The 24691-nt window shown below is 39.6% G+C and overlaps 2 protein-coding genes across 2 annotated transcripts; both read left to right on the top strand.

Annotated features, from left to right (window-relative positions):
* The first annotated feature begins 941 nt into the window (after nucleotides 1–941).
* LOC115200096 (interferon-induced very large GTPase 1) lies at nucleotides 942–21279 on the top strand. The gene is made up of 10 exons (XM_029762826.1): nucleotides 942–1062; nucleotides 2528–2617; nucleotides 2991–3110; nucleotides 7712–7865; nucleotides 10462–10634; nucleotides 10826–10949; nucleotides 11127–11354; nucleotides 11667–11753; nucleotides 18347–18390; nucleotides 19629–21279. The coding sequence occupies exons 3-10, from the start codon at nucleotides 3021–3023 to the stop codon at nucleotides 21099–21101; spliced, it is 2373 nt and encodes a 790-aa protein (XP_029618686.1). The 5' UTR covers nucleotides 942–1062; nucleotides 2528–2617; nucleotides 2991–3020; the 3' UTR covers nucleotides 21102–21279.
* A 37-nt stretch (nucleotides 21280–21316) lies between these two features.
* Nucleotides 21317–23657, top strand: LOC115194691 (interferon-induced very large GTPase 1-like; the record flags this gene model as incomplete). The annotated part of the gene is given in 2 exon segments (XM_029754624.1): nucleotides 21317–22027; nucleotides 22030–23657. Coding segments are annotated over 2 exon segments (1740 nt in total), but the record flags the coding sequence as incomplete, so codon positions are not given.
* Between the last annotated feature and the right edge of the window lie 1034 nt (nucleotides 23658–24691).

The raw sequence follows: 24691 nt of genomic DNA, 5'->3' as shown, positions 1-24691 counted from the left end.
CAGGGGTAACTTGATTCAGCCGTTGGACAATTTATTTCTGAGTAAATAGGGGGCTGGAACATAATGATAATAATTTGTACACTGCAAACTGACCACAAGTAAGACCAGACAGATATTGTATTTGGAAATAACATAATAATTTCATACCATACATTGAGACACTATCACGTGTCTCTCTACTTATTCAAGGGAATACTTGGGAACAGATCTACTAGATTAACATCATAGTTTGTCCTAAAAACTACATTAGACATGCAAAGAAGGCAATACTATATTGTCCCTTCATTCAGATGTAGAAGCTAAACACTCAAATTCCACTTTCTGAGATCCCAATGACTAAGAATGAGGACTCCATGGCACCTGTTGTATAGGACTGGGCAGAGCTGATTTTAGTTCAGAGCAGAGACACTGCATCTCTTCCTCTCTCTCTGTCAACTACTTCCTGCACACACACACCTGAGGTTATCTTGGTGCCGGTAAGATGACATTCCACAATAGCATTCACAGACAAGCACATATATAAACACAAATGCACTTTTACATCTACCCACCACAGGCACACACAATGCTATGCAGTTTCTTGGAGCAAACGAAACTCATTATCCTTGTAAACTTGCTTTATAAAGGCTAGTCACTGAGAAAAAACTCTGTCTTCATCATGTGATAGGGTGGGGGTATGCATTCTCAAAGGTCTATATAACTTTTAAATGAGGTCAAATTTATACTGCATTACACAATTAATGAGTTTTGTTTCCCCACCACTCCAATAAAGGATTTTGGGAACTTTGCACTTCATTTTTAATTTACATTCACATAAAATATATAATTTTATGAATGTCTTATAATATGTTTGCCTTGCGATAAACAGTATTAGTTACAGTGTACTGATTGCTAACCAAACTTTATTGCCATCTCAAATGTCTTAAGTTTCATTTACACATTGTCATGTGATTTCCAGGAAATGATGCTTTGAAAGATACTGAAGGCCTTATAAATACCCTGTGGATAAAAGGTTCAGTCTACATTATGAACAAACAACAAATGGATATCACTTTGCAAACTGTAAGTAACCTTTATAATTTATGTTTGTTTATGTTGCACCTCATGGTAACTGTAGTATGGCAGTGTAAGTAGTATAATACAGTGTAAGTAGTATAAAATCAAACACTGTAAAGTAAAACATTTCATCAAAACCAATTAGATTGGGTACTATCAGGTAAATAATGACAACAGGGACCATGTAGTGTATAAAAATTAACAGGGTTGCATAAAAACAAAACATTCTAATGTAAAGATGAATTTATATAGATGTGGCGAAACAGACTTAAAAAAAAACGAATCCTTTCCTTTATTACATTTACATTTAAGTCATTTAGCAGACGCTCTTATCCAGAGCGACTTACAAATTGGTGGATTCACCTTATGATATCCAGTGGAACAACCACTTTACAATAGTACATCTATATCTTTTAAGGGGGGGGGGGGGGGGGGGGGGGGTTAGAAGGATTACTTTATCCTATCCCAGGTATTCCTTAAAGAGGTGAGGTTTCAGGTGTCTCCGGAAGGTGGTGATTGACTCCGCTGTCCTGGCGTCGTGAGGGAGCTTGTTCCACCATTGGGGTGCCAGAGCAGCGAACAGTTTTGACTGGGTTGAGCGGGAACTGTGCTTCCGCAGAGGTAGGGAGGCGAGCAGGCCAGAGGTGGATGAACGCAGTGCCCTTGTTTGGGTGTAGGGCCTGATCAGAGCCTGAAGGTACGGAGGTGCCGTTCCCCTCACAGCTCCGTAGGCAAGCACCATGGTCTTGTAGCGGATGCGAGTTCAACTGGAAGCCAGTGGAGAGAGCGGAGGAGCGGGGTGACGTGAGAGAACTTGGGAAGGTTGAGCACCAGACGGGCTGCGGCGTTCTGGATGAGTTGTAGGGGTTTAATGGCACCGGCAGGGAGCCCAGCCAACAGCGAGTTGCAGTAATCCAGACGGGAGATGACAAGTGCCTGGATTAGGACCTGCGCCGCTTCCTGTGTGAGGCAGGGTCGTACTCTGCGAATGTTGTAGAGCATGAACCTACAGGATCGGGTCACCGCCTTGATGTTAGTAGAGAACGACAGGGTGTTGTCCAGGGTCACGCCTTTATATATATATTTGTTTTATTTTGTATGTTTATTTGTGTGTTTGTAAATATGTCATACCAAATGACATAAAGTCAAGCTCAAATTTGACACTGTAAAGATTCACATAATTGTTCTATTTAAACCAATCATGTTATCTATTATGGAGCTAATGTCAATGTTCAAGCAAACCAATTACAAAACCCAATGGTACTTTGTGATGTATCTTGAAAAGTGTTTGTCCACAGACCTGGAGGGAAGCTAAAGTAATTCCGCTACCCAAAAATTTTAACGCTCCCTTTGCTGGCTCTAACAGCCGCCCAATCAGCTTGCTGCCAGTTCAAGCAAACTTATAGAAAAGATTGTGTTTGACCAGATAGAATGATATTTCTCTGTGAATAATTTAACAACTCACTTTCAGCACACCTATAGGGAAGGACACTCAACATGTACTGCACTGACACTGGTACTCTACAGAGCAATGACTACATGAAATTCTCTTCCACCTCAGGTAACTCAGGCAAGCAATAAAATATAACAAAACAGATTAAACAACATCTCAGGGAACAACGCAGACTGTGAAGAGACACACACACACACTCTACACACACATTATTCTTAGCATTATTCATTTATTTCTTTATTTTCTTTCTTCTTTTTTGTAATAGTCGTATTGTTCTTTCGTCAGTGTCCTTAGATTACATGAACAGAATGTGTAAATTCTACTAAATCTGCTGATACAGTAGAATTGTATTATTTACTATTAACCAAACTGTTTTCAATTAAGTGCTGCTTTATATAGTAAAATACTAACAAAGGTTTTGTTTTGATGTAAGGTAACTGAAGTGAATATAATAATATACAACTGATTGATTTTTCTTAAGTTTTTTTGCAGTGACTAGTAGCAGCTAATAATGGAGACTGGAGAAAATAAGGAAATGGAGACAAAGAGTGAAGACGCACTGGATCCGTCGTCTGAGTGTACATGTCAAGGAGAAGAACATGTGAGTAACTGAGGAACATCATGTTAGGAACAGCAAGACAGAGAGTGTCAGGAATTGACTCTCAAATAAATCAGGAAAATTATCATTAAAACAGAGACAAAGAGACAAGCATTCTACTGGGCACATCATTTCAATGTGGACAATTGGGAAATATTTGGCTTAGACGTTAATCAATGAGAAGGGACAACAGGGTAACCTAGCAGTTTAGAGCATTGGGCCAGTAACCGAAAGCTTGCTGGTTTGAATCTCTGAGCCGACTAGATGATAAATCTGTCGATGTGCCCTTGAGCAAGGCACTTAACCTTAATTGTTGCTCTGGATAAGAGTGTCTGCTATCTATGTAAAATGTAATTACAACCTATAATCACCCACTCAAAAAGACAGCCAAATATTTGTTGATTTCCCAATGTGTTATCACTATGCTTTCACTCCTCTAAAAGCACAACTAAATTCCAAAGGAAAACAATGTCAGATTTTTGGTTTAGTTGTCACCTAAATCACTGCGCTTCCAACCATTTAAAAGCAAAACAATGTTCCAATGGGAAAACAATATCTGATATTTTGTTTATAGAACAACAGAATGTGTTATCACTGTGCTGCATCTAATAGCAAAACCAAATAACCTAAATTGTGGTTAAGATTGCATTAAAAGTACATGCTGTTCAAAATTCTGCCGTGTCCCGGATTTACGTTTACTATGTTACGTCTAGTCTATGAGACCAGACTTTAACATCAGAGCAATTGAGAAGATCTCCATAGATCTGCGACCTTCGCATGCCATCTTGAACATGCAAGCTTTCTAGGATCACATAAGAAGACATTTATAATTACAGTAACCCCAAAATGTGGCCATGGATGTTTTACTCATTTTAGGTTGAATAAATACTTATTTTAAGGTTTAATAAATACTGTTATTTTAGGTTATTTACTGTATTACAAAAGTGATATTGAATTGTGTTTGGTTGTCTACGCAACCAAATATCAACATCTGAAGATCTACTTGGCTATACCATCTACTGCTTGGCTGATACTGTATGTTCAATTCATGTCTCTATTTATGTCTCCATCTGGGTCAAAAATCTAAGTTAAAGAATATGATTAAGCCAGATGGAACTATTTTTAACTGTGATTTTTGGTGGAGATGGAGTCATGAATCCAACATTTTATTTATTTCTATTTAACTAGGGAAGTCATTTAAGAACAAATTCTTATTTACAATGACGGCCTACCCCTGTCAAACCCTAACGACGCCGGGCCAATTGTGCGCCGCCCTATGGGACTTCCAATCACAGCTGGTTGTGATACAGCCTGGAATCGAACCAGGGTCTGTAGTGACACCTCTAGCGCTGAGATGCAGTGCCTTAGACCACTGTGCCACTCAGGAGCCACATTACATTAATTAATAGATAATTAGTTAACATGTAAATAAGTTAATAGGCTATTTTCTGTATTACAAATGTGATATTGAATTATATTTGGTTGTCAACGTAACCAAATATCAACATCATTGTTTTTGTTTGACCCACACAAGCTTGACCCTTAAACAGAAACCAACTTTTCCACGTTTCTAAAGCAGATACAAATGAAAGTTATATTTGAAACCTGTTTCTAACCAATTAATAGTATGCACGTTTTCAGATTGTAAGTGTGTGATATGGGGGTATAGAAAAGTTTATTTCGAAATGTACAAAAACATTTTTATATAAACAATAGCAATTATGTTGACACTGCCATGTTGATCTGAGCCTTGCTGTTGGAAAACCACTAGTGTCCGACTTTCGGCTGTCACAGACGAATCTGGCAAATCTGGAGGCGAAAGAAACGCACACCTGTTTAGTCGAGGTGCTGGCAAGCGGAGTAGAACACTTGAAAAGGAAAAGGAACGCACACTAGGAGCTAAGATGCAATAATTGAATAACCTAATAACCAACATCTCGACAGACACGCTGTCTAAATCAGGGTATAATGACAAACACTGCGGGTCACTAGTTTATATAGTGTAAAAGGACACGCACATGTGTCTGTAATCATGGCTGGGTGTGGCTTGATATCATTAGTTAATTTACAGATATAAATAGAACATATAAAAAAACAGAAATGGATAGGATACGATCAAAGATACCATTTGGCTACATAGGCCTACAAATATTTCCAATGAATAACAAAATCACAAGAATGGCTTCAGATCAAAGTCTAGGTTGAGACCGAAGGGAGCAGCCTCTTGTTTAAACAATAAATTGTCGAGGTCACCTCCTCTCATAGGGATGGTGAGGTGACGTGTTCGGTGCCGATATAACGTAGGGACGAAATCGAGTGGTTCGCTTCCAAAAAGTGGGCTGCAACTGGCTTTTACGACACTCCGAGATTCATACTTTTAATTCGCACTTCGTTTTACTACAATGACAATTCATAAAATAAATAGCTGCATCATTGGAGCACGTGATAACACCTTTGATTGGGATTTGTTCCCCTGTTTGGGGGTGTTTGAAGGAGCTACGTTTGTAAGTGCCATTGCATTGAGCGCAACCATTACACTTGTAGTTTCCATCCGGTAGAGGCGTTGTTTTGGGGTGGTAAATCAGAGTTTAACAATTGTGCTCTGAGATTTCTGCCCCGCGAGAATATGTCCGAAAACACATTACCGATCTTAGAATGTGCCAATGTTTGCGAACGATTCCACTTAATTTGTTCAGAGCACTTTGAATAGCAGGTAGTAAGAATGTTTCTTTTTTTTAAATTTATTTTTAATCTGACCATTTTTGTACCCGCTGCCCTTGAATTTTCTTTGCATCTCAGCCATATTTCTGTCGAAATCTGATTATTTGTTTGCAAATTATTTTGATTCGACAGAATTGGCTGTAGGGAAAACTGTTTTTCAAGGGAAGCTGGTGACAGCTATCAGCCCTCAACAAACTGTTACGATCAGTAGGTTTCCTGTATATATCAGTGTATAGAACATTATCCTCACACAACCAGAATATCAAGGAAACGGATTTGCCGTGTGCCAGATTGCATAGTAAATCTCAGGTGCTCAGAACAAGAGTTAAGAAAAGCATGGAATGCCTGGAGCTGTTTTGCATCACCCCTCCATAGAACAAAAATATCATTAATGAACCGTTTCCATATAATAATGTTAGGCAATACATATTTTTTGAGAGTATTGAGTACTGTTTCATTTACAAATTAACATAGTTAGGAACCATAGGGGATCCCATAGCAGTACCCTTCGTCTGAATAAAGAAATAATTTAGAAACATGAAATAGTTTCTAAACGTGTGTGTACTATTTCAGTAAATGTTATAACGCATGCCCTGGAAGGTAGTTCATTAGGGTCACGTTGCAGAAGAAAATGTTTCATGGCTTCAATACCGCCCTCTTGTGGAATATTCGTGTATAGCGACTCAACATCAAAAGTAACAAAGTATTCACAGGGAGAGAATCAAGAGATTCAATAATAGAGATCATACTGCTGGTGTCCTTTACAAAGGAGGGGAGCTGTTCTGAGACCATACTGCTGGTGTCCTTTACAAAGGAGGGGAGCTGTTCTGAGACCATACTGCTGGTGTCCTTTACAAAGGAGGGGAGCTGTTCTGAGACCATACTGCTGGTGTCCTTTACAAAGGAGGGGAGCTGTTCTGAGACCATACTGCTGGTGTCCTTTACAAAGGAGGGGAGCTGTTCTGAGACCATACTGCTGGTGTCCTTTACAAAGGAGGAGAGCTGTTCTGAGACCATCCTGCTGGTGTCCTTTACAAAGGAGGGGAGCTGTTCTGAGACCATACTGCTGGTGTCCTTTACAAAGGAGGGGAGCTGTTCTGAGACCATCCTGCTGGTGTCCTTTACAAAGGAGGGGAGCTGTTCTGAGACCATACTGCTGGTGTCCTTTACAAAGGAGGGGAGCTGTTCTGCCAGTGGTCTAATAAAAAAAATATAAAGTTGATAAAGGCACCGTTACTGCATCAAAGCCGCTACAATAGGACGGACGCCCTGGAGGTTTTGTAACATTCTTGTGTAATTTCGGCAAAATAGCCCAAAAGTCGTGTTATTTTGTGGTGATTTGACCAGAACCTAAATACCCATCTAGGACAGTGAAGATAGTGTTCTGAAATTGGGAAGTGGGGTCACTGCTAGGTCACTGCTAGGCATCCCTCCTGGACTTGCCATGGCAGGCCACAGCTGAAGACTGTGAGAAACTTGCTAGCAAACGTTTGTGCTATGAAACTAAATATATACTGCACGTTGACCCACAAAACCTATTTTCTAGATTCATGATAGTGTTAGACAAAGCAAGGAAAGTGAATATCAAAACATGATGTAGTTTCATTGGGATTTGCAGCTGTTTTTGGTAGTTAATGAATCTGCTAGCTTCTGAAATAACTTACTCATCTTTTCAATATGTTATTAATATTTGCGCAGACCTATGCAGAATTTGCATGACAAGGGCGTTCCCATTTTTTCCAAACCTTGGGTCTGAAGTAAATGTAATCTGATCACTACCTTTTAATTTACACAGTAACTTTAACAAAATACTTGTATAAATGTTTGTACTCAAATGATGTAATCCAGATATGTATTTTGATACTCCCATGATACATCCACAGCAACTATTTCTACAGTTGGAGCCTGAGGCCCTTGACATCACAGACATTGAGAGTCAACACAGCGACCAACAGGATGACAAGACAACTAAGACTGATGAAGGAAAGACAGACATCACAACAATTTCTTCTAATTTCCCACAAAGCAGTAAGATAGGTGAGAGCGTTTTAGTCAACCATCATTTAATTCTCACAGTATAACTTTGATTTAGAGATACTCACTTCTCTCAATCTCTCTTGTTATTATGCACTATATTTTTGCGACACAACTGATAATTGCATTGATTGGTAACGTTGATTCTGTTGGCACTATTTTCAGCTGGTGCCAAAGCGGTTATTGTCAAACACATGTTAGTTAGTAATTTTGGCTTGTAAAAATTGTCGCTCTGGCATTTTCCACCTCTTGCACCAGGTCTGGCAATTTACCTGTCTAACATCAGCTCGTTTGCACTGGGGTGGGAGGGGTGGCAATATCTGAGGTGTGTCCTTAAAACGTGTGCCAAAGTGCCGATTTCAAGAAGCGCAGGTGGGGACTTTTGAGAACCACTAAAATCAGCTCTTTTTGCAAACGCAGATGATTACAGCATGGATTTTGTCAGCGGTGGCCATGGCGCAATGCCCATGTAAAGATTTTTTTTTTTTGTACATCTTAATCACCAAAGCTTTATTAATCCATGTTTGTGAGCAGCAAAACAGTGAGCGAACGTTCCCTTTTTATCTATGTATTGGACATTCTTTTAGCCAGTTCCTGTTATTATTTTGGATGTGTGTAAAACCCCCTCCATGGACATGTGTCCATATGCCCATCATGGATCGAGAGATGCGATGATGCCGGTGACCCTAGTATTTAAAAACGTTTAAGTTATTTTCCTGTACAATTTCTTGTTTTACGTTTCATTTAATTCAAAATCAAGCCATCAATAGGCTATCCTACTACAACGAAGTCTGGTTCTTCTGCGTCGGTGCATATTTTTTTTATCCTGGCCATGCATTATCCAAGCAGCCTATCAATAAGAGGTTTTAAACGTGTCTACTCATCAGAGTGCCTTGAAATATTTTGGAGGTTTTTGCCCGCATGCTTTTGTATAATTCACAATTCACATACTGTACCTGGGCCGCTCCACCAATTCAATTCAGTTTTAACATTGTCATAAAATACATTTTACCTTTACATCATTTAGCAGACGCTCTTATCCAGAGCAACTTACAGTAGTGAATGCATACATTTCATGCATTTTTTTTGTACTGCCCCCCGTGGGAATCGAACCCTCAACCCTGGCGTTGCACACAGCATGCTGGTGTTGCAAACACCATGCTCTACCAACTGAGCCACAGGGAAGACATGATCAACATGTTCAACTTAATGAAAAAAATAGGTTTTCCATCTCAAGAGGTTATCCCCTTGTGACAGGGAGAATGGAAGCTTGTTGTGTACAACAGGGGGTGGCAATTGATTGTCAACTTAATATAAATATTTTTTGTTAAAACATTTCTAGCCTGTCTATCAATGGGTAAAGTTATGCTCGACATGCTCTGTTTGACCACAAAACACCAGAACATTTCCAAAAAGAGTAGGACCAATTCACCTGCTTTTACACTAGGATTGAAAAAAGGTATATTTGAAAAAAGGTATATTTAAAAAGGAACAATTTCACCATATTAAAATGAGAGTTCAGTTCCCGTAACAGGGACGTAAATTAATCACTAATCACATGAAATAAATAATAATATTCAGAAATGACTTTGTCAAAGCAACAAATAGCTAGGGCTTTACAATGATGTTGAAAACTTTGAGAAATGTTGGTATTAAGTGGATTAAAATCTTAGAAGTCACAGAGGGTGCACGGAGGGACATGTAAAATGCAGAATTTTGGCACTTTAGCAAATCTCTATTAACATTTAAAAAAATCTGATTTAGTGAATTCTCCATATGGTCTATATGAAAGGGCACTTCATTTAATATAAACGGCTTATAAAATGCAATATTAGTGCACAATTTCTACTTAAAATGTCAAAGCATTATGGCACTTTTTGTGGAACGACCCACCTACATACTTCATTTTGAGTGTTCAAATATCCATCCCCCTTTTCCATCCCCACTTCAAACTTATTTTAATTATTCAGTCCCATATCAATGGCAAAATGATCTTGCCTATTGAGAACGTGCCTCGCACATGAAATACAATTAATAAGAGCCTTTTTATTTCTGGAGAAGTGCGACTGTGATGTGTAAAGACATATAGACCTACATGTTGAAGCCAACTACAACAATGTGGATTGAAAATAACATATTTAGCAAAACTGGATGCATTTTATTGTTGCTATTATTCGTTACTGTATGCTATTTAATAATTGTATCAATCCACAATATTGCGTTCCTTCCAGACGAATTGGAGTTGATTGTAATGCAAAGACTGTTAATAATCTACACAATTTGAGACAACCGCATGCAGTATAACGCCATGAAGAACGTTGATTGGCCTGTGAGTGGTCAAGCTCTTGTCACACCTACAACTTATTTATTCATCCAAACCCTGCCCTTTTGCGCCACCGCCACCGCCAGCTATTGCACCCATTATTCCCGCTGTAAAAATAACTGAAATATTTCTGCCACACCCACAACTTGACAGCACTGCGTGGTTGCACTAAGATTTACCATTGTGTTAGATTTGTTAAAATAGAGCCAAGTAAATATTAAATCTTGAAGTGTCCTAACAAAAAACAACTCTCCTGTCTCTGTCTATACCTAACAGACATTGAAAACGAAAGTGATGATTTGGTGGATCCGTGTGATGAAAGTTTAATACCAACTTGCACAATTCCTTCGGCTCATCAAGATCAAGATACCATGGTTCATCTGGATCACTTTACTGACCCCCACATTTCAATCAACATGGATAATGTTGGCACAGTGAGCAAAAAATCTGTAAGAAATAGTTCAACAGCAGTGTTTATGCTATTGTTAAACAATTGGGGGGTCATTGAAATGTTCAGTATCAGTGATATTACATTTCCTGTACAAGTTAGGTTAAGCCTCTTTCAAGAATACTTGGCAATTTGGACCAACATCTCTCAGTAGTTAGAGCTTGTGTTAAAGCACTGCAACTATTTCTACAGTTGGAGCCTGAGGCCTTTGACATCACAGACATTAAGAGTCAACACAGCAACCAACAGGATAACAAGACAACCAAGACTGATGAAGAAAAGAAAGAAATCACAACGTCTTCTAATTTCGCACAAAGTAGGAAGAAATTTACATTTTAGTAATTTAGTAGATGCTCTTATCCAGAGCAACTTACAATTAGAAGTAAGACAGGTGAGATTGTTTTAGTCAACCATCATGTCATAGCATTGTACGTGATTTACAGCTACTAACTTACAGTATGTACATTTAATTGTTCTTATAATTATTTTTCAGTGACACCTGTTCTGACAATTGCATTGATTGGTGGCACTGATTCTATGGAGATTGAATCTGGAAATCTCCTTCTTGGTCAAGACGATCTACTAGCAGCAGAACTCTCACAGATAGCACCCAGGATGTATGATTTGTCCGGTCGTTGTGTCTCTGTCATCAACATGCTGGGCTTGCAGAGTTCTGAACTTACCCAGGAGAATCACATAGGTCCACTTGTGCATAAGCAGGGTATCAATGCTGTCCTCTTACTTCTACCATTGGGTCAGCATATTGATGAATTCAAAATGGGAGTGGGGTGGCTGGAAAGAATGCTTGGAGAGCGAGCCCTTGCCTTTACAATAATCGTCTTCACCCACAAGAATGACCAAGACTTTGGGTTGGGTGATCTAAAGGACAACAATGATCTGATGGATCTCATAGAAATGTGTGGAAATAGGTATCTCACCTGCAAAAAGAGTATGAATGATCCAACTGAGATTTCAACATTACTTGAACAGATAGACCTCATGGTGTCTGAAAATGATCTATGCTGCTACACAGGAGAAATGTATGATGAAGAGATCAGGAAACGGCAACTGAAAACAGATTGGGGTGACCGATCACAAAGCGAGGAGAAAACTGCATCAGGTAAGTCCTGTAGGAGGATTTTCCCCATCTTGACATGTGACTCCGTCTACACACACTTACCCCGATCGTTGACGATACCCAAAAACTGTTTTCCGGTCTATATCTTGCTTATTAAGATAGGCAGAGTGCGAATTATACCGTGACATTCGAGGGGGGGTCTATTTTTTTCAATAGACCTCCTATGTGTGCACGCGCTTGAGTGGGCCTGCTTTTTTATTGGCCTAATAGTAAGTACATGTAATTTAAGGGTAAAACATGTTTTATTACCTTTTAATTTGGCATGAACACATCCAGTTAGGATGTTTTCATCTTATTGTCAAACAAATAACTTCAAAAAGTCGGCTAACTGCACATGTTCATCCACTCCAAAATAATTCCAGTTCCAAACAGTGCACTGTGCACTCACACCATTTGATGAATGGAAAGAGACATTTGTTACAAAACACCAAAAAGTGTAATGACATTTGGGGATTGTCATTGACCACGTTTACATGCAAATCAAATCAAATCAAGCTTTAAACAGCACATTTCATAAATGGAATGAAACGCAATGTGCTTTACAGGAAAAAACGAATAAAAAAACGTTGAAAATAAAAGCTGAAATATTTACTACACAACAAGCATAAGATAAAAAACAAAAGAATGACACTAACTGAACAACTAAAAAGCACCCGAAGGAAAAGCAAAGCTAAAAAGATGTGCTTTAAGATCTATTTTAAATATGTTCACAGTTTCAGCCCCCCTCATGTTCTCTGACAGGCTATTCCAGAGGCTGGGGGCATAATAACTAAAGGCTGCCTCTCCATGCCTCCTGGTCCTAGGCTTTGGGATAGTTGAAAGGCCACTGCCAGAGGACCTGAGGGACCTACTGGGTACATAACTTAAAAGCATGTCTGACATGTATTGGGATGAACAATCATGGATTGATTTAAAAACCAAGAAAAGAATCTTAAAATGAATTCTTAAACTCACAGGCAGCCAGTGCAGAGACCTTAAAACCGGTGTAATGGGTGCTCTCTGTCTGGTCTTGGTCAGTACCCATGCTGCAGCATTCTGTATGTTTTGTAGTTGACCAATGGCTTTCTTGGGTAGACCAGACAGGAGAGCATTACAGTAGTCAAGCCTACTTGTAAAAAAAGCATGGATGAGTCTCTCTGTATCAGACTGAGAGAGAAACGGCCGCACCTTGGCAATGTTCCTCAGGTGGTAAAAAGCTATTTTGGTCACATTCCTAATGTGTGACTCAAAATGTAGTCCAGAATTGAAAATAACACCAAGGTTTTTTACCTGGTGTTTTATCTTTATTGCCTGTGAATTCAAATGTGCGGCTAGATTCTATCTCTGTGCTTTGGGTCCAACAATAAGAACCTTGGTCTTTAACTGGAGGAAGTTATGAGCCAATCAAGTATTTAAATCACTAATACAGTCTAATCATTTTTCAGTGGATCTAAAATCCTCTGGTGACACAGAAATGTCAAGTTGTGTATCGTCTGCGTAGCAGTGAAAATCAATGCTGTGCTTTCTGATAACGCTGCCAAAGGGTAACATATATAAACTGAACAGTACCGGACCCAAAATCGAAATTTGTGGACCGTCACATGTGATATGTATTTTCTCTGAGTTATGTTCACCAAGGGTTGCAAAAAACTCTCGACCGGTTAAATAGGTCTAAAACCAGTTCTGTCTGTCCAGAAGGACATCATGGTCAACAGTGTCGAATGCAGCACCTAAATCTAAGAGTACAAGGACAGAGAGCTGTTTGGCATCTGTGTTGGCTCTATAATCATTTACTACCTTAACGAAGGCTGTCTCTGTGTTGGCTCTATAATCATTTACTACCTTAACGAAGACTGTCTCTGTGCTGGGCACGATAACCAGATTGGATTTTTTTTAAATGCTGTTGGCACTTAAAAAATAATTTAGCTATTTGAACACCAATTTCTCCAGAATTTTGCTTAAAAATGGAAGGTTGGAGATTGGCCAAAAATTGCTAAAAGCTGAAGAATCTAGATTACTTTTCTTCAGAAGGGCTTTCACCATAGCAGTTTTTAGTGCACACCAATATCCCATTATTATTCGGAATACTTAATTAAGTATTCTGTTTTTGAGTTGAAGCATATAAACATCATATCCCATTTACAATAACCCCAAAAACTTGTATCCCGGTTATGTGGAACCTGGATAAGATACCTGGGATATGCTAATCTTAGACGGAATACTGTGGCATGTAAACATCTTATCCTGTTTACTGTTATTTTTCACGGTCTGTGCAGGCTCAGTTTCACATATCATGGGTGTTGTGTGATGTTTTCACCCGATTGTCAAACAAATCACTTCAAAAAGTAGGTTTGATCCACCATAATCATTTCATGATCATTTATTTAGCTGATTCTCATAATTTCTGACATTTGGTAGGCCATATAAAAAAATGTAGACATTTGGTAGGCCATTTGTTTGTCAACAAGTTGCAGCTTCTCTTCTGTCATAACTTGCTGCTCCAGAAGATTAAATAAAGTAGTGCTCACCGGAATAATGTCTTACAGAGATAGAATGAATGCATTTGTAATCTACAGTATCTAGTTAACACCGGTAAAGTTGTCCATTTCATTTAGGGACCGGGGAGAAAACGCAATAACTCCAAAACTGTGGAAAGATAGGTCCTGTGCAAAATATCCAAATGTCATCAGTTGACAGGTTTTAAGCTGAGAAAAGGATGAAACCCATTTATGATAAGACTTCAGTTGGTCTTGGATGCACATTTTATGTGGTCGAAATACTGTCTGCTTGTACAACAGTGTCAAAGATAACATATTACACGCACATTTGCATTTTCTCAGGAGATGCTGAAAGAAAGAAATAATATTTCTCCACTCCTGTTCCGAGACAATTACATATTTTTGTATTAGTTTAATGCAAGAGATGCATCATTTTTGTTGCCCTGGTGTAAACATCCCCACCAGACACAAAATTGGTAGCTAGATAGATTGAGATCACAGAAAATGTTTTCAATCTGTAACTCGCAAGTGAGTAGTTTGACAGCTAACATTACAGTGCCTTCAGAAAGTAATCACACCACTTGATATTTTGTTGTGTTACAGCCTGAATTCAAAATGGATTAAATTGAAATTGTGTGTCACTGGCCTACACACAATACCCCATAATGTCAAAGTGTAATTATGTTTTTAGAAATGTTCAGTCACTAAGTATTCAACCCCTTTGTTATGGCAAGTCTAAATAAGTTCAGGAGTAAAAATGTACTTAACAAGTTACATAATAACTTGCATGGACTCACTCTGTGTGCAATAATAGTGTTTAACATGATTTTTGAATGACTACCCCATCTCTGTACTGCACACATACAATTATCTGTAAAGTCCCTTAGTCGAGCAATGAATTTCAAGCACAGATTCAACCACAAAGACCAGGGAGATTTTCCAATGCCTCGCAAAGCAGACATTGAATATCCCTTTGAGCATGGTGAAGTTAGTAATTACACTTTGGATGGTGTATCAATACACCTAGTTGCCAGAGAGGAAGGAAATCGCTCAGGGATTTCACCATGAGGCCAATGAGTTTAATGGCTGTAATAGAAGAAAACAGAGGATGGATCAACAACATTGTAGTTACTACACAATACTAACCTAAATGAAGCCTGTAGAGAATACAAATATTCCAAACATGCATCCTGTTTTCAATAAGGCAGTAAAGTAAAACTGCAAAAAATGTGTCAAAGAAATTAACTTTATGTCCTGAATACAAAGCGTTATGTTTGGGGAAAATCCCACACGTCACTGAGCACCACTCTTCATATTTTCAAGCATGGTAGTGACTGCATGATGTTATGGGTATACTTGTCATCGGTAAGGACTAGGGAGTGTGTCGGGATAAAAAGAAACAGAATTGAGCTAAGCGCACGCAAAATCCTAGAGGAAAACCTGGTTCAGTCTGCTTTCCAACAGACTCTGAGAGACAAATTCTCCTTTCAGCAGGAAAATAACTTAAAACACAAGGCCAAATATACACTGGAGTTGCTTACCAAGACTACATTGAATGTTCCCGAGTGGTCTAGTTACAGATTTGATTTAAATCGGCTTGAAAATCTATGGCAAGACTTGAAAATGTCTGTCTAGCTATGATCAACAGCCAACTTGACAGAGCGTTAAGAATTTAAAAAAGTATAATGTGAAAATATTTTACAATCCAGGTGTGTAAAGTTCTTAGAGATTTACCCAGAATGACTCACAGCTGTAATCGCTGCCAAAGGTGTTTCTAACATGTATCGACTCAGGGGGTTGAATATTTATGTAATCAAGATATATTAGTGTTTCATTTTTATATACAGTACCAATCAAAAGTTTGAACACACCTACTCATTCAAGGGTTTTTCTTTATTTTTACTATTTTCTACATTGTAGAATAATAGTGAAGATATCAAAACTATCAAATAACACATATGGAATTATGTAGGAACCAAAAAAGTGTTAAACAAATCAAATAATATTTTATATTTGAGATTCTTCAAAGTAGCCACACTTTGCCTTGATGACAGCTTTGCACGCTCTTGGCACTCTCTTAACCAGCTTAATGAGAAAGACTTTTCCAACAGTCTAGATGGAGTTCCTACATATGCTGAGCACTTGTTGGCTGCTTTTCCTTCAGTCTGCGTTCCAACTCATCCCAAACCATCTCAATTGGGTTGAGGTCAGGTGATTGTGGAGGACAGGTCATCTGATGCAGCACTCAATCACTCTCCTTGTTCAAATAGCTCTTACACAGCCTGGAGGTGTGTTGGGTCACTGTCCTGTTGAAAACAAATGATAGTCCCACTAAGCACAAATCAGATGGGATGGTGTACCGCAGCAGAATGCTGTGGTAGCCATGCTGGTTAAGTGTGCCTTGAATTCTAAATAAATCACCGACAATGTCACCAGCGAAGCACCCCCACATCATCACACCTCCTCCTCCATGCTTCACGGTTTGAACTACACATGCGGAGAACATCCGTTCACCTACTCTGCGTCTCACAAAGACACGGCGGTTGGAACCAAAAATCTCACATTTGGACCAAAGGACAGATTCCCACCAGTCTAATGTCCGTTGCTCGTGTTTCTTGACCTAAGCAAGTCTCTTCTTCTTATTGTTACTTGAACTCTGTGAAGCATTTATTTGGGCTGCAATTTCTGAGGCTGCTAACTCTAATGAACGTATTCTCTGCAGCAGAGGTAACTCTGGGTCTTCCTTTCCTGTGGGGGACCTCATGAGAGCCAGTTTCATCATAGCGCTTGATGGTATTTGGACTGCACTTGAAGAAACCTTCAAAGTTCTTGAAATGTTCCAGATTGACTGACCTTCATGTCTTAAAGTAATGATGGACTGTCGTTTCTCTTTGCTTATTAGAGCTGTTCTTGCCATAATATGCACTTGGTCTTTTACCAACTAGGGCTATCTTCTGTATACCACCCCTACCTTGTCACAACACAACTGATTGGCTCAAACGCATTAAGAAGGAAAGAAATTCCACAAATTAACTTAACAAGGCACACCTGTTAATTGAAATGCATTCCAGGTGACTATCTCATGAAGCTGGTTGAGAGAATGCCAAGAGTGTGCAAAGCTGTCATCAAGGCAAAGGGTGGCTACTTTGAAGAATCTCTCAAATATAAAACATATTTTGATTTGATTTGTTTAACACTTTTTTTGATTCCATATGTGTTATTTCATAGTTTTGATGTCTTCACTATTCTACAATGTAGAAAATAGTAAAAATAAAGAAAAACCCTTGAATTTTTTATCAGGCAAGTCAGTTAAAAACTAATTCTTATTTTCAATGACAGCCTAGGAACAGTGGGTTAACTGCCTTGTTCAGGGGTAGAACGACAGGTTTGTATCTTCTCAACTCGGGGATTCGAACTTGCAACCTTTCGGTTACTAGCCCAACGCGCTAACCACTAGGCTACCCTGCCGCCCCATGATGAAGTAAGTTTGTCCAAACTTTTGACTGGTACTGTATATTTTTTTTACAAATGTTAGAATTTTCCTTCCACTTTGACATTAGAGTACTGTTTAGATCGTTGACAAAAAATGACAAATTCATTTTAATCCCACCTTGTAACACAACAAAATGTGGAAAAAGTCAAGGGGTATAAATACTTTCTGAAGGCAATGTAACTTACAATTTTTCACCCACTGACTGGCTGGGGCTATAATTAGCCTAGCTATCTGCGTCCACATTGTGTCCGCCTCTGTCATATATATGAGGCAATTATTTTTCAAGATCACAATTTGTGCTCACATTTTAAGCCCCGCCCACCCCAACTTGTGATTTTAGGGCAATCTGCTGTTGCTCTAGGTCTCGGATTTCCGAGACTAGGTATTGACAACAGTGGGATAAGTGTGTAAACAGATTCACATGTGAAGATAGAGGATTTCCCCCTATGTGTTGTTAGAAAAGCTTGGTTGACAATGGTAACTTTCATGTCCTGTAAAAAAGTGATCAATGCCACAAAGATTGAGAAATTAGGAAAACACTTCTGCTCATCATACTGTACGTGTCTAATATACACTTTACTTTTTCCTGTCCCTCTTACTTACAGTTCCAGGTAACTTGCCTGAAGATGGTGTTGCAAACAAAAAAAAGGTACATTTGAAATATCCTTACACAAGCTCTGGTAAGCTCAAATACAGTTCCTTGGGAAATTCTACACAACCCTTGTACAGTCTTTGCATTTTGCTGCCTTAAGTAGGAAAAATTGAATTTTATGTACAAAACCTACTCCACATTTTCAAAGTGAAAGAAAAATTATTGAACACTTTCCAAATGAATGAAAAAAAACTAAAAAAACAAGATGTCTTGATTGCAGATGTCTTCACACATGGTGGAAGCATCTTTGGCAGCTGTTAATCATTTGAATAAGATTCTACCAACTTTGCACAACAATATTGCTCAGGCTCAGTAATTTTGGTTGGGAATCATTGATAGCAATATTCAAACCTTGTGTCTGATTTTCAAGCAGATTTAAGTCAGGACTGAGACTGGACCATTCGGGAACACTGAACAACTATCGGAAAGACATTCTGGTGTCTTTGGCATTCCCATTTGTGTAATTGTCTTGCTGAAAAATAAAATTCTCCCCAGTCCCTGCCGGTAACAACCATGCCCATAAAATAATGCTACCACCACAATACTGAGGAAATACATAGGATCAACAACATTGCATCCACTCCACATTACTGACCTGTATGACAAAGTGAAAAGGAGGGATCCTGTGATTAAAAAATCCACTCCAAATCATCCAAGGCTGTTAAGTAATCATGCAAGACAATACGGAAAATAAAATAACCTTTTGGCCTAGATTAAAATCTACAGGCTTGGGTCAAATCCAATACAACACAGAGTGAAACCCTCCTGTATTTTCAACTATTTTGGTGGCAGCATCCTGTTATGGGTATGCTCGTCACCAGCAGGGACTGGGGAGTTTGTCAGGAAGAAATATGAAAGTACCAAAGCCCAGGTAAAAGGTTGTAATGGCTTCCAAAAGTGCTTCCACCAATTATTACTCAGGGGTGTGAAGACATATGCAATCAAGACATCTTTGTTTTTTATTTGTAATAAATTGACACTATTCTTGAATTTTTCTTTCACTTTGAAAATGTGGAGTAGATTGTGTAGATCGGTAGGGGAAAAAATCTAATTTAATCCCTTTTTAGATAACATTTTAAGGCTGCAAAATGTGAGACTGCAAGGGGTGTGTAGACTTTCACTGGAGACTGTATCTCTTAAATATCACTCTGCGTCACTCTTAAGTATGTGTGTTGATAGTACGGCAGATGTTATGACTTACTAAGCTATTAAAATGTGTTTGGTTAACGTTAAAGGGAGAAGAAAAGATACTTGAGGAAATCGACAGGAGTTTAATTGAAAAAAACATCCCAGAAAATATACAACTAGCAAAAGTAGAAGAGCTCATGTGCAGACTTCACCTTCAAGATAAATATCAAGATAAGTTGACAACTGCAGACTTCCTGAACATTGGCTCTTCTGCTCAACATCGACACGAACCCCAAACAGAGAACAAACTTGCTCATACTTTCCTACAAAGGTTGTTGATGCTGGACTACAGAGCCAGGTACATTCCTGTAAGAGATGAGAATAGTGAGATGCATGACACAAATGACAACAGAAATGATAATGCAGAAACAGAAGAAAGTGCCTTCGATGCCCTTTTCAACAAGAACACAGTCTCTGGTGATATAAAGAGGAACACGCATGTTCACCCAATGGACGGCCAGATGGCAGTGTTTCACTGTTCAGACAGTTTCCTTCGGCAGTTCATGGTCACAAAGCTGTCCGTGTGTCAGTATGCCTTGCCTTTGCTTGTGCCAAACCCCTTCACCGAAGAGATTGAATGCCCTTTGTGGACATTTCGACAAATCAGAAAAACCTGGAAGTCCACTAATGACTCTAATATGCTCACCAGCCAAAGTATGCCTATTTACAAGGCAGAAACACCAATGGTGTCATTCTTTAGGCTTGGTTCTGTGTCCTCATCAAAATCTCAGCTGATGAGCAACTTGATCAACCAACGTCACAGCACATTCTTCCACAGACACTGTCCAGGAAGCAGTAAAACCTGCCTCCTAATGGATGGGGTGGTAGAGATTGCATGGTATTGTCCTGCTGGGAAGCCCAATGATATTTTCACTGACTGTGTTGCATTCTGTAATCTCCATGGTGACGCAATTGCGAAAGAAATTCAGCGTGACAGACTGATTGAAAAAGCCTCAGTCAATGTTATCCTTTTACCAAGTCTTGGAAAAGGCGACAAAAGTATGGCAATCGTGCAGGAGCTGTTCAAGTCTTCTAAACCTCTGATATGTCTGCTCACTGAAGAGGATTCTGTTGCAACTGAAATTAAAAAGGGAAAGTACAAAATGGGTTTGAGAGACAGAAATCAGTCAGATGTGTCTGAGGAACTAAAAAGGATCATTAGAAATAATTTGTCAAGACCATGTTGCTCCTTCAAACTTGAGGACATGGCAGAGTACTCAGGGTTTAGGGTAGATGAGGATGATGAAGATTGCCAAATAGGGAAGACTAATGCTCTGCAGATAACGGATCTGCTTAAGGAAATGGAACTGTCCAAGATCAAAGAAAAATTTATTCCATGTCAAGGAAGGCTGTGGCATGATTGGTGTCAAAAAAATAAAGACCTTTATCGTCTCCAAGGGAATCTAGAGATGGAAAGAAGTAAATTACAACATGAAATGATGCAAATTCGACACCATCAACATAAAGTTGCCTTTACTGAACTCATGCAGATGTTTATCACAAGTCTACGATCTCTGTGAGAAAAAGAAAAATCATATTTCCTCAAGTGGGTAGGGATACTACTGGATGACCTGTCCTCGGATGAGCTCTCAGACCTTCATCACAAATATGATGAAAAGTGGTCCGAGGTCCTGGCTTTGAAAAAGAAGCATGATAAATCAGAGCAACTGAAAATGAGACAAATGGAGCTGGAAAAAATATCAGGAAAGCTGCAAGCAGCAACTTTCGGATTTGAACACAGATCTATGAAGCCCATGCATCTGTAGCCAGGCAAAGCAAAGGAGAAAGTGAGGTGAACGTGTCTTACCTTCCAGAGCTCGCGGCAGAACTTATGATATCGGGACACCCAATAGAACTAATGGATGGTGACGCAGCTCATGTGCCACTGACGTGGATTCATGGGGTTTTAGATGAAGTTATCAAGAAACTAGGAGATCAGAAAGTCTTTGTTTTGTCCATTTTGGGAATCCAGAGCACAGGGAAATCTACAATGCTGAATGTAATGTTTGGACTGCAATTCGCAGTAAGTGCTGGAAGGTGTACCAGAGGTGCTTTCATACAGCTGTTGAAAGTGACCTAGGAGATGAAAGATGACTTTAGGTTTGACTACGTTCTCGTTGTTGACACTGAGGGACTTCGAGCTTTAGAGTTGGCAGGAAAGGCAACAGTGCACCATGACAATGAACTTGCAACTTTTGTCATTGGCCTTGGAAACATGACCTTGATCAACATATTTGGGGAGAATCCTGCTGAGATGCAGGACATCATTCAGATAGCTGTTCAGGCCTTCATGAGGATGAAGAAAGTTAATTTGTCTCCAAGTTGTGTGTTTGTGCACCAGAATGTTGAAGACATCATGGCTGGAGAGAAAAACATGGAGGGAAAGAGGCGCTTACAGGACAAACTAGACGAGATAACCCAGTTAGCTGCCAAAGAAGAGGACAGTAATGCAGAGATGTGAAATACTTTTCCCAGCTGTGGGAGGGCAGCCCACCCATGGTTCCACCAAACCCATGCTACAGTGAGGATGTCCAGGAGCTAAGGAAAACAATCCTCTCTAAAACATCAAAGTCTTTTGGCATGACATTATCACAGCTCAAAAGCAGGATCCAAGACCTTTGGAATGCACTACTGAACGAAAAGTTTGTGTTCAGCTTCAAAAATACACTAGAAATTGCAGTTTACAGAAAACTTGAGATTCAGTATGGAAAATGGATCTGGGCTCTCAGGAGTGCCATGTCAAGCATTGAAAATCAACTGCACAATCAAATCGAAAATGGAAAACTTCACAAGGTTGAAAGACATTACCTTGTTGAAGAAATGAGAAAGACTCGTGAAGAAGTGGACAAATCAATGGAGAAGTACTTTGATGAAGACAGAGATAAAGAAATGTTGATTCAGTGGCGAGGGAGATTTCAAGCCAAAATGTGTGAGCTTCATGATGAACTTGTGAAGGGAGCAAAAAGAAAGTTAGAGGAGGTTATTCATCAAAGGGATTCACGCAAAAAGCTGGATGACAAGAAGACACAGTATGAAAACAAGCTCTTCCAAAAGAGCAAAGAACTTGCCTCAGAACTGAAGGACAAGGCAAAGGATGAAAAACAACTTGAGAATGAATTCAATACTCTTTGGGGAGCATGGGTTACTGAGTTGATGGAAGATACACCTCCCATAAAGGACATAAACATATCGGATGATGTGACTTGTATCCTTAAAGAGATCGGTAATGAATTGTCTCTTGTACGGAAAAGTTGTGGAATGTACCCACAGATTTGTACCATGGGGAATTATTCTGACTATGTAATTGGATCCAAGCACCAAGATCAACAATCAAAAGCTGGTAAAAGGAAGCCAAGCAAAGACCAATTGCAGAAAAATATTGTGAGTGGTGCTTTTAAGAGATTTTGGGGGGGTCATTGTTCCAAGCAACATTCTAACATACACAGATCAGGAATTGATAAGAGCATTCACCAATGATGTTGTCGAACAAAGCCAGAAGATAATTGAGACAAAGCCCATAGAAAAGATGGGATACAGTGACAGTTACATGCAAGAAATAGTAATTCATGTCAAAGAAAGCGTTAAGGAATTTGAATCGAAGATAAAATATGGATTTAAAAGGGAGTTTACGGTGGATGTTTCACTTCATGTGTGTGAGCTAGCAGGAAGTAAGTTAGCAGATTCCCATAGCAAATTCAGATGCAACAATGATGCCCATACTTACCTGGAGCAGAAGAGACCACAGTACAACAAGATTTTCAAGAGCTACTGCAAAGGATCCACATCTGCAGCTGTGCTTGGTGAGTTAATTTGCAACACACTGAAAGAATTGATTGTACAGGCAGTCTATGACCAGACTGCCATTGACTTGGCTGGAGAAATGCAATTAAGTCACCCAGCATTCAGTGGAAACAGGTCTAACATGGAGAAACACATCCTGACATCACTGGCAGAGGAGGAAAACTTTGACAAGTGCATGACCTACATTCACAACCCAAGGAAACACTTTGAGAGATTTAGTAGAGAGAATGTCGAGAAATATATCCTCACAGAAAAAAGGTCCAAAATCCTCACCATGATTGAAGGGAACATAAAAGGTAAAGAGCAGCGTGTGAGCCATGCAGTGCAAACAGCAACAAAGACGGTCAAAAACAAGAATGGAAACACCAACATGTGGCTTAGAGAGCTTTCCAGTGCTCTTAAAGATGAACTGAAATTTGCTGAAAAGCATTTCAGTGATTTCTGTGATATAACCAACTTTGACTTCCTCGAAGAAGAGGTAAGGGAAGTTCTTGCCAACAGAATCATGGAGATCAACAGAAGCCTCAGCAACGTGTCACTCCTGGACATGAAGCAGTTCAGGGAGAGGCCAGATGAGATTCTGATCAAACATTTTTGTGATTGCTGCTGGGTACATTGTCCCTTCTGTAAAGCCAGTTAGTGCTAAATACGGCTGCTAGAATCCTGACTAGAACCAAAAAATTTGATCATATTACTCCAGTGCTAGCCTCCCTACACTGGCTTCCTGTTAAGGCAAGGGCTGATTTCAAGGTTTTACTGCTAACCTACAAAGCATTACATGGGCTTGCTTCTACCTATCTTTCCGATTTTGTCCTGCCGTACATACCTACACGTACGCTACGGTCACAAGACGCAGGCCTCCTAATTGTCCCTAGAATTTCTAAGCAAACGGCTGGAGGTAGGGCTTTCTCCTATAGAGCTCCATTTTTATGGAATGGTCTGCCTACCCATGTGAGAGACGCAGACTCAGTCTCAACCTTTAAGTCTTTACTGAAAACGTATCTCTTCAGTAGGTCCTATGATTAAGTATAGTCTGGCCCAGGAGTGTGAAGGTGAACGGAAAGGCTGAAGCAACGAACCGCCCTTGCTGTCTCTGCCATGCCGGTTCCCCTCTCTCCACTGGGATTCTCTGCCTCTAACCCTATTACAGGGGCTGAGTCACTGGCTTACTGGTGTTCTTCCATGCCGTCCATGGGAGGGGTGTGTCACTTGAGTGGGTTGAGTCACTGACGTGGTCTTCCTGTCTGGGTTGGCGCTCCCCCTCTTGGGTTGTGCCGTGGCGGAGATCTTTGTGGGCTATACTCGGCCT

This window comes from Salmo trutta, chromosome 1, assembly GCF_901001165.1.
Source record: "Salmo trutta chromosome 1, fSalTru1.1, whole genome shotgun sequence".
In the NCBI taxonomy this organism is placed as follows: domain Eukaryota; kingdom Metazoa; phylum Chordata; class Actinopteri; order Salmoniformes; family Salmonidae; genus Salmo; species Salmo trutta.
This window is presented reverse-complemented; position numbering and strand designations above follow the sequence as displayed.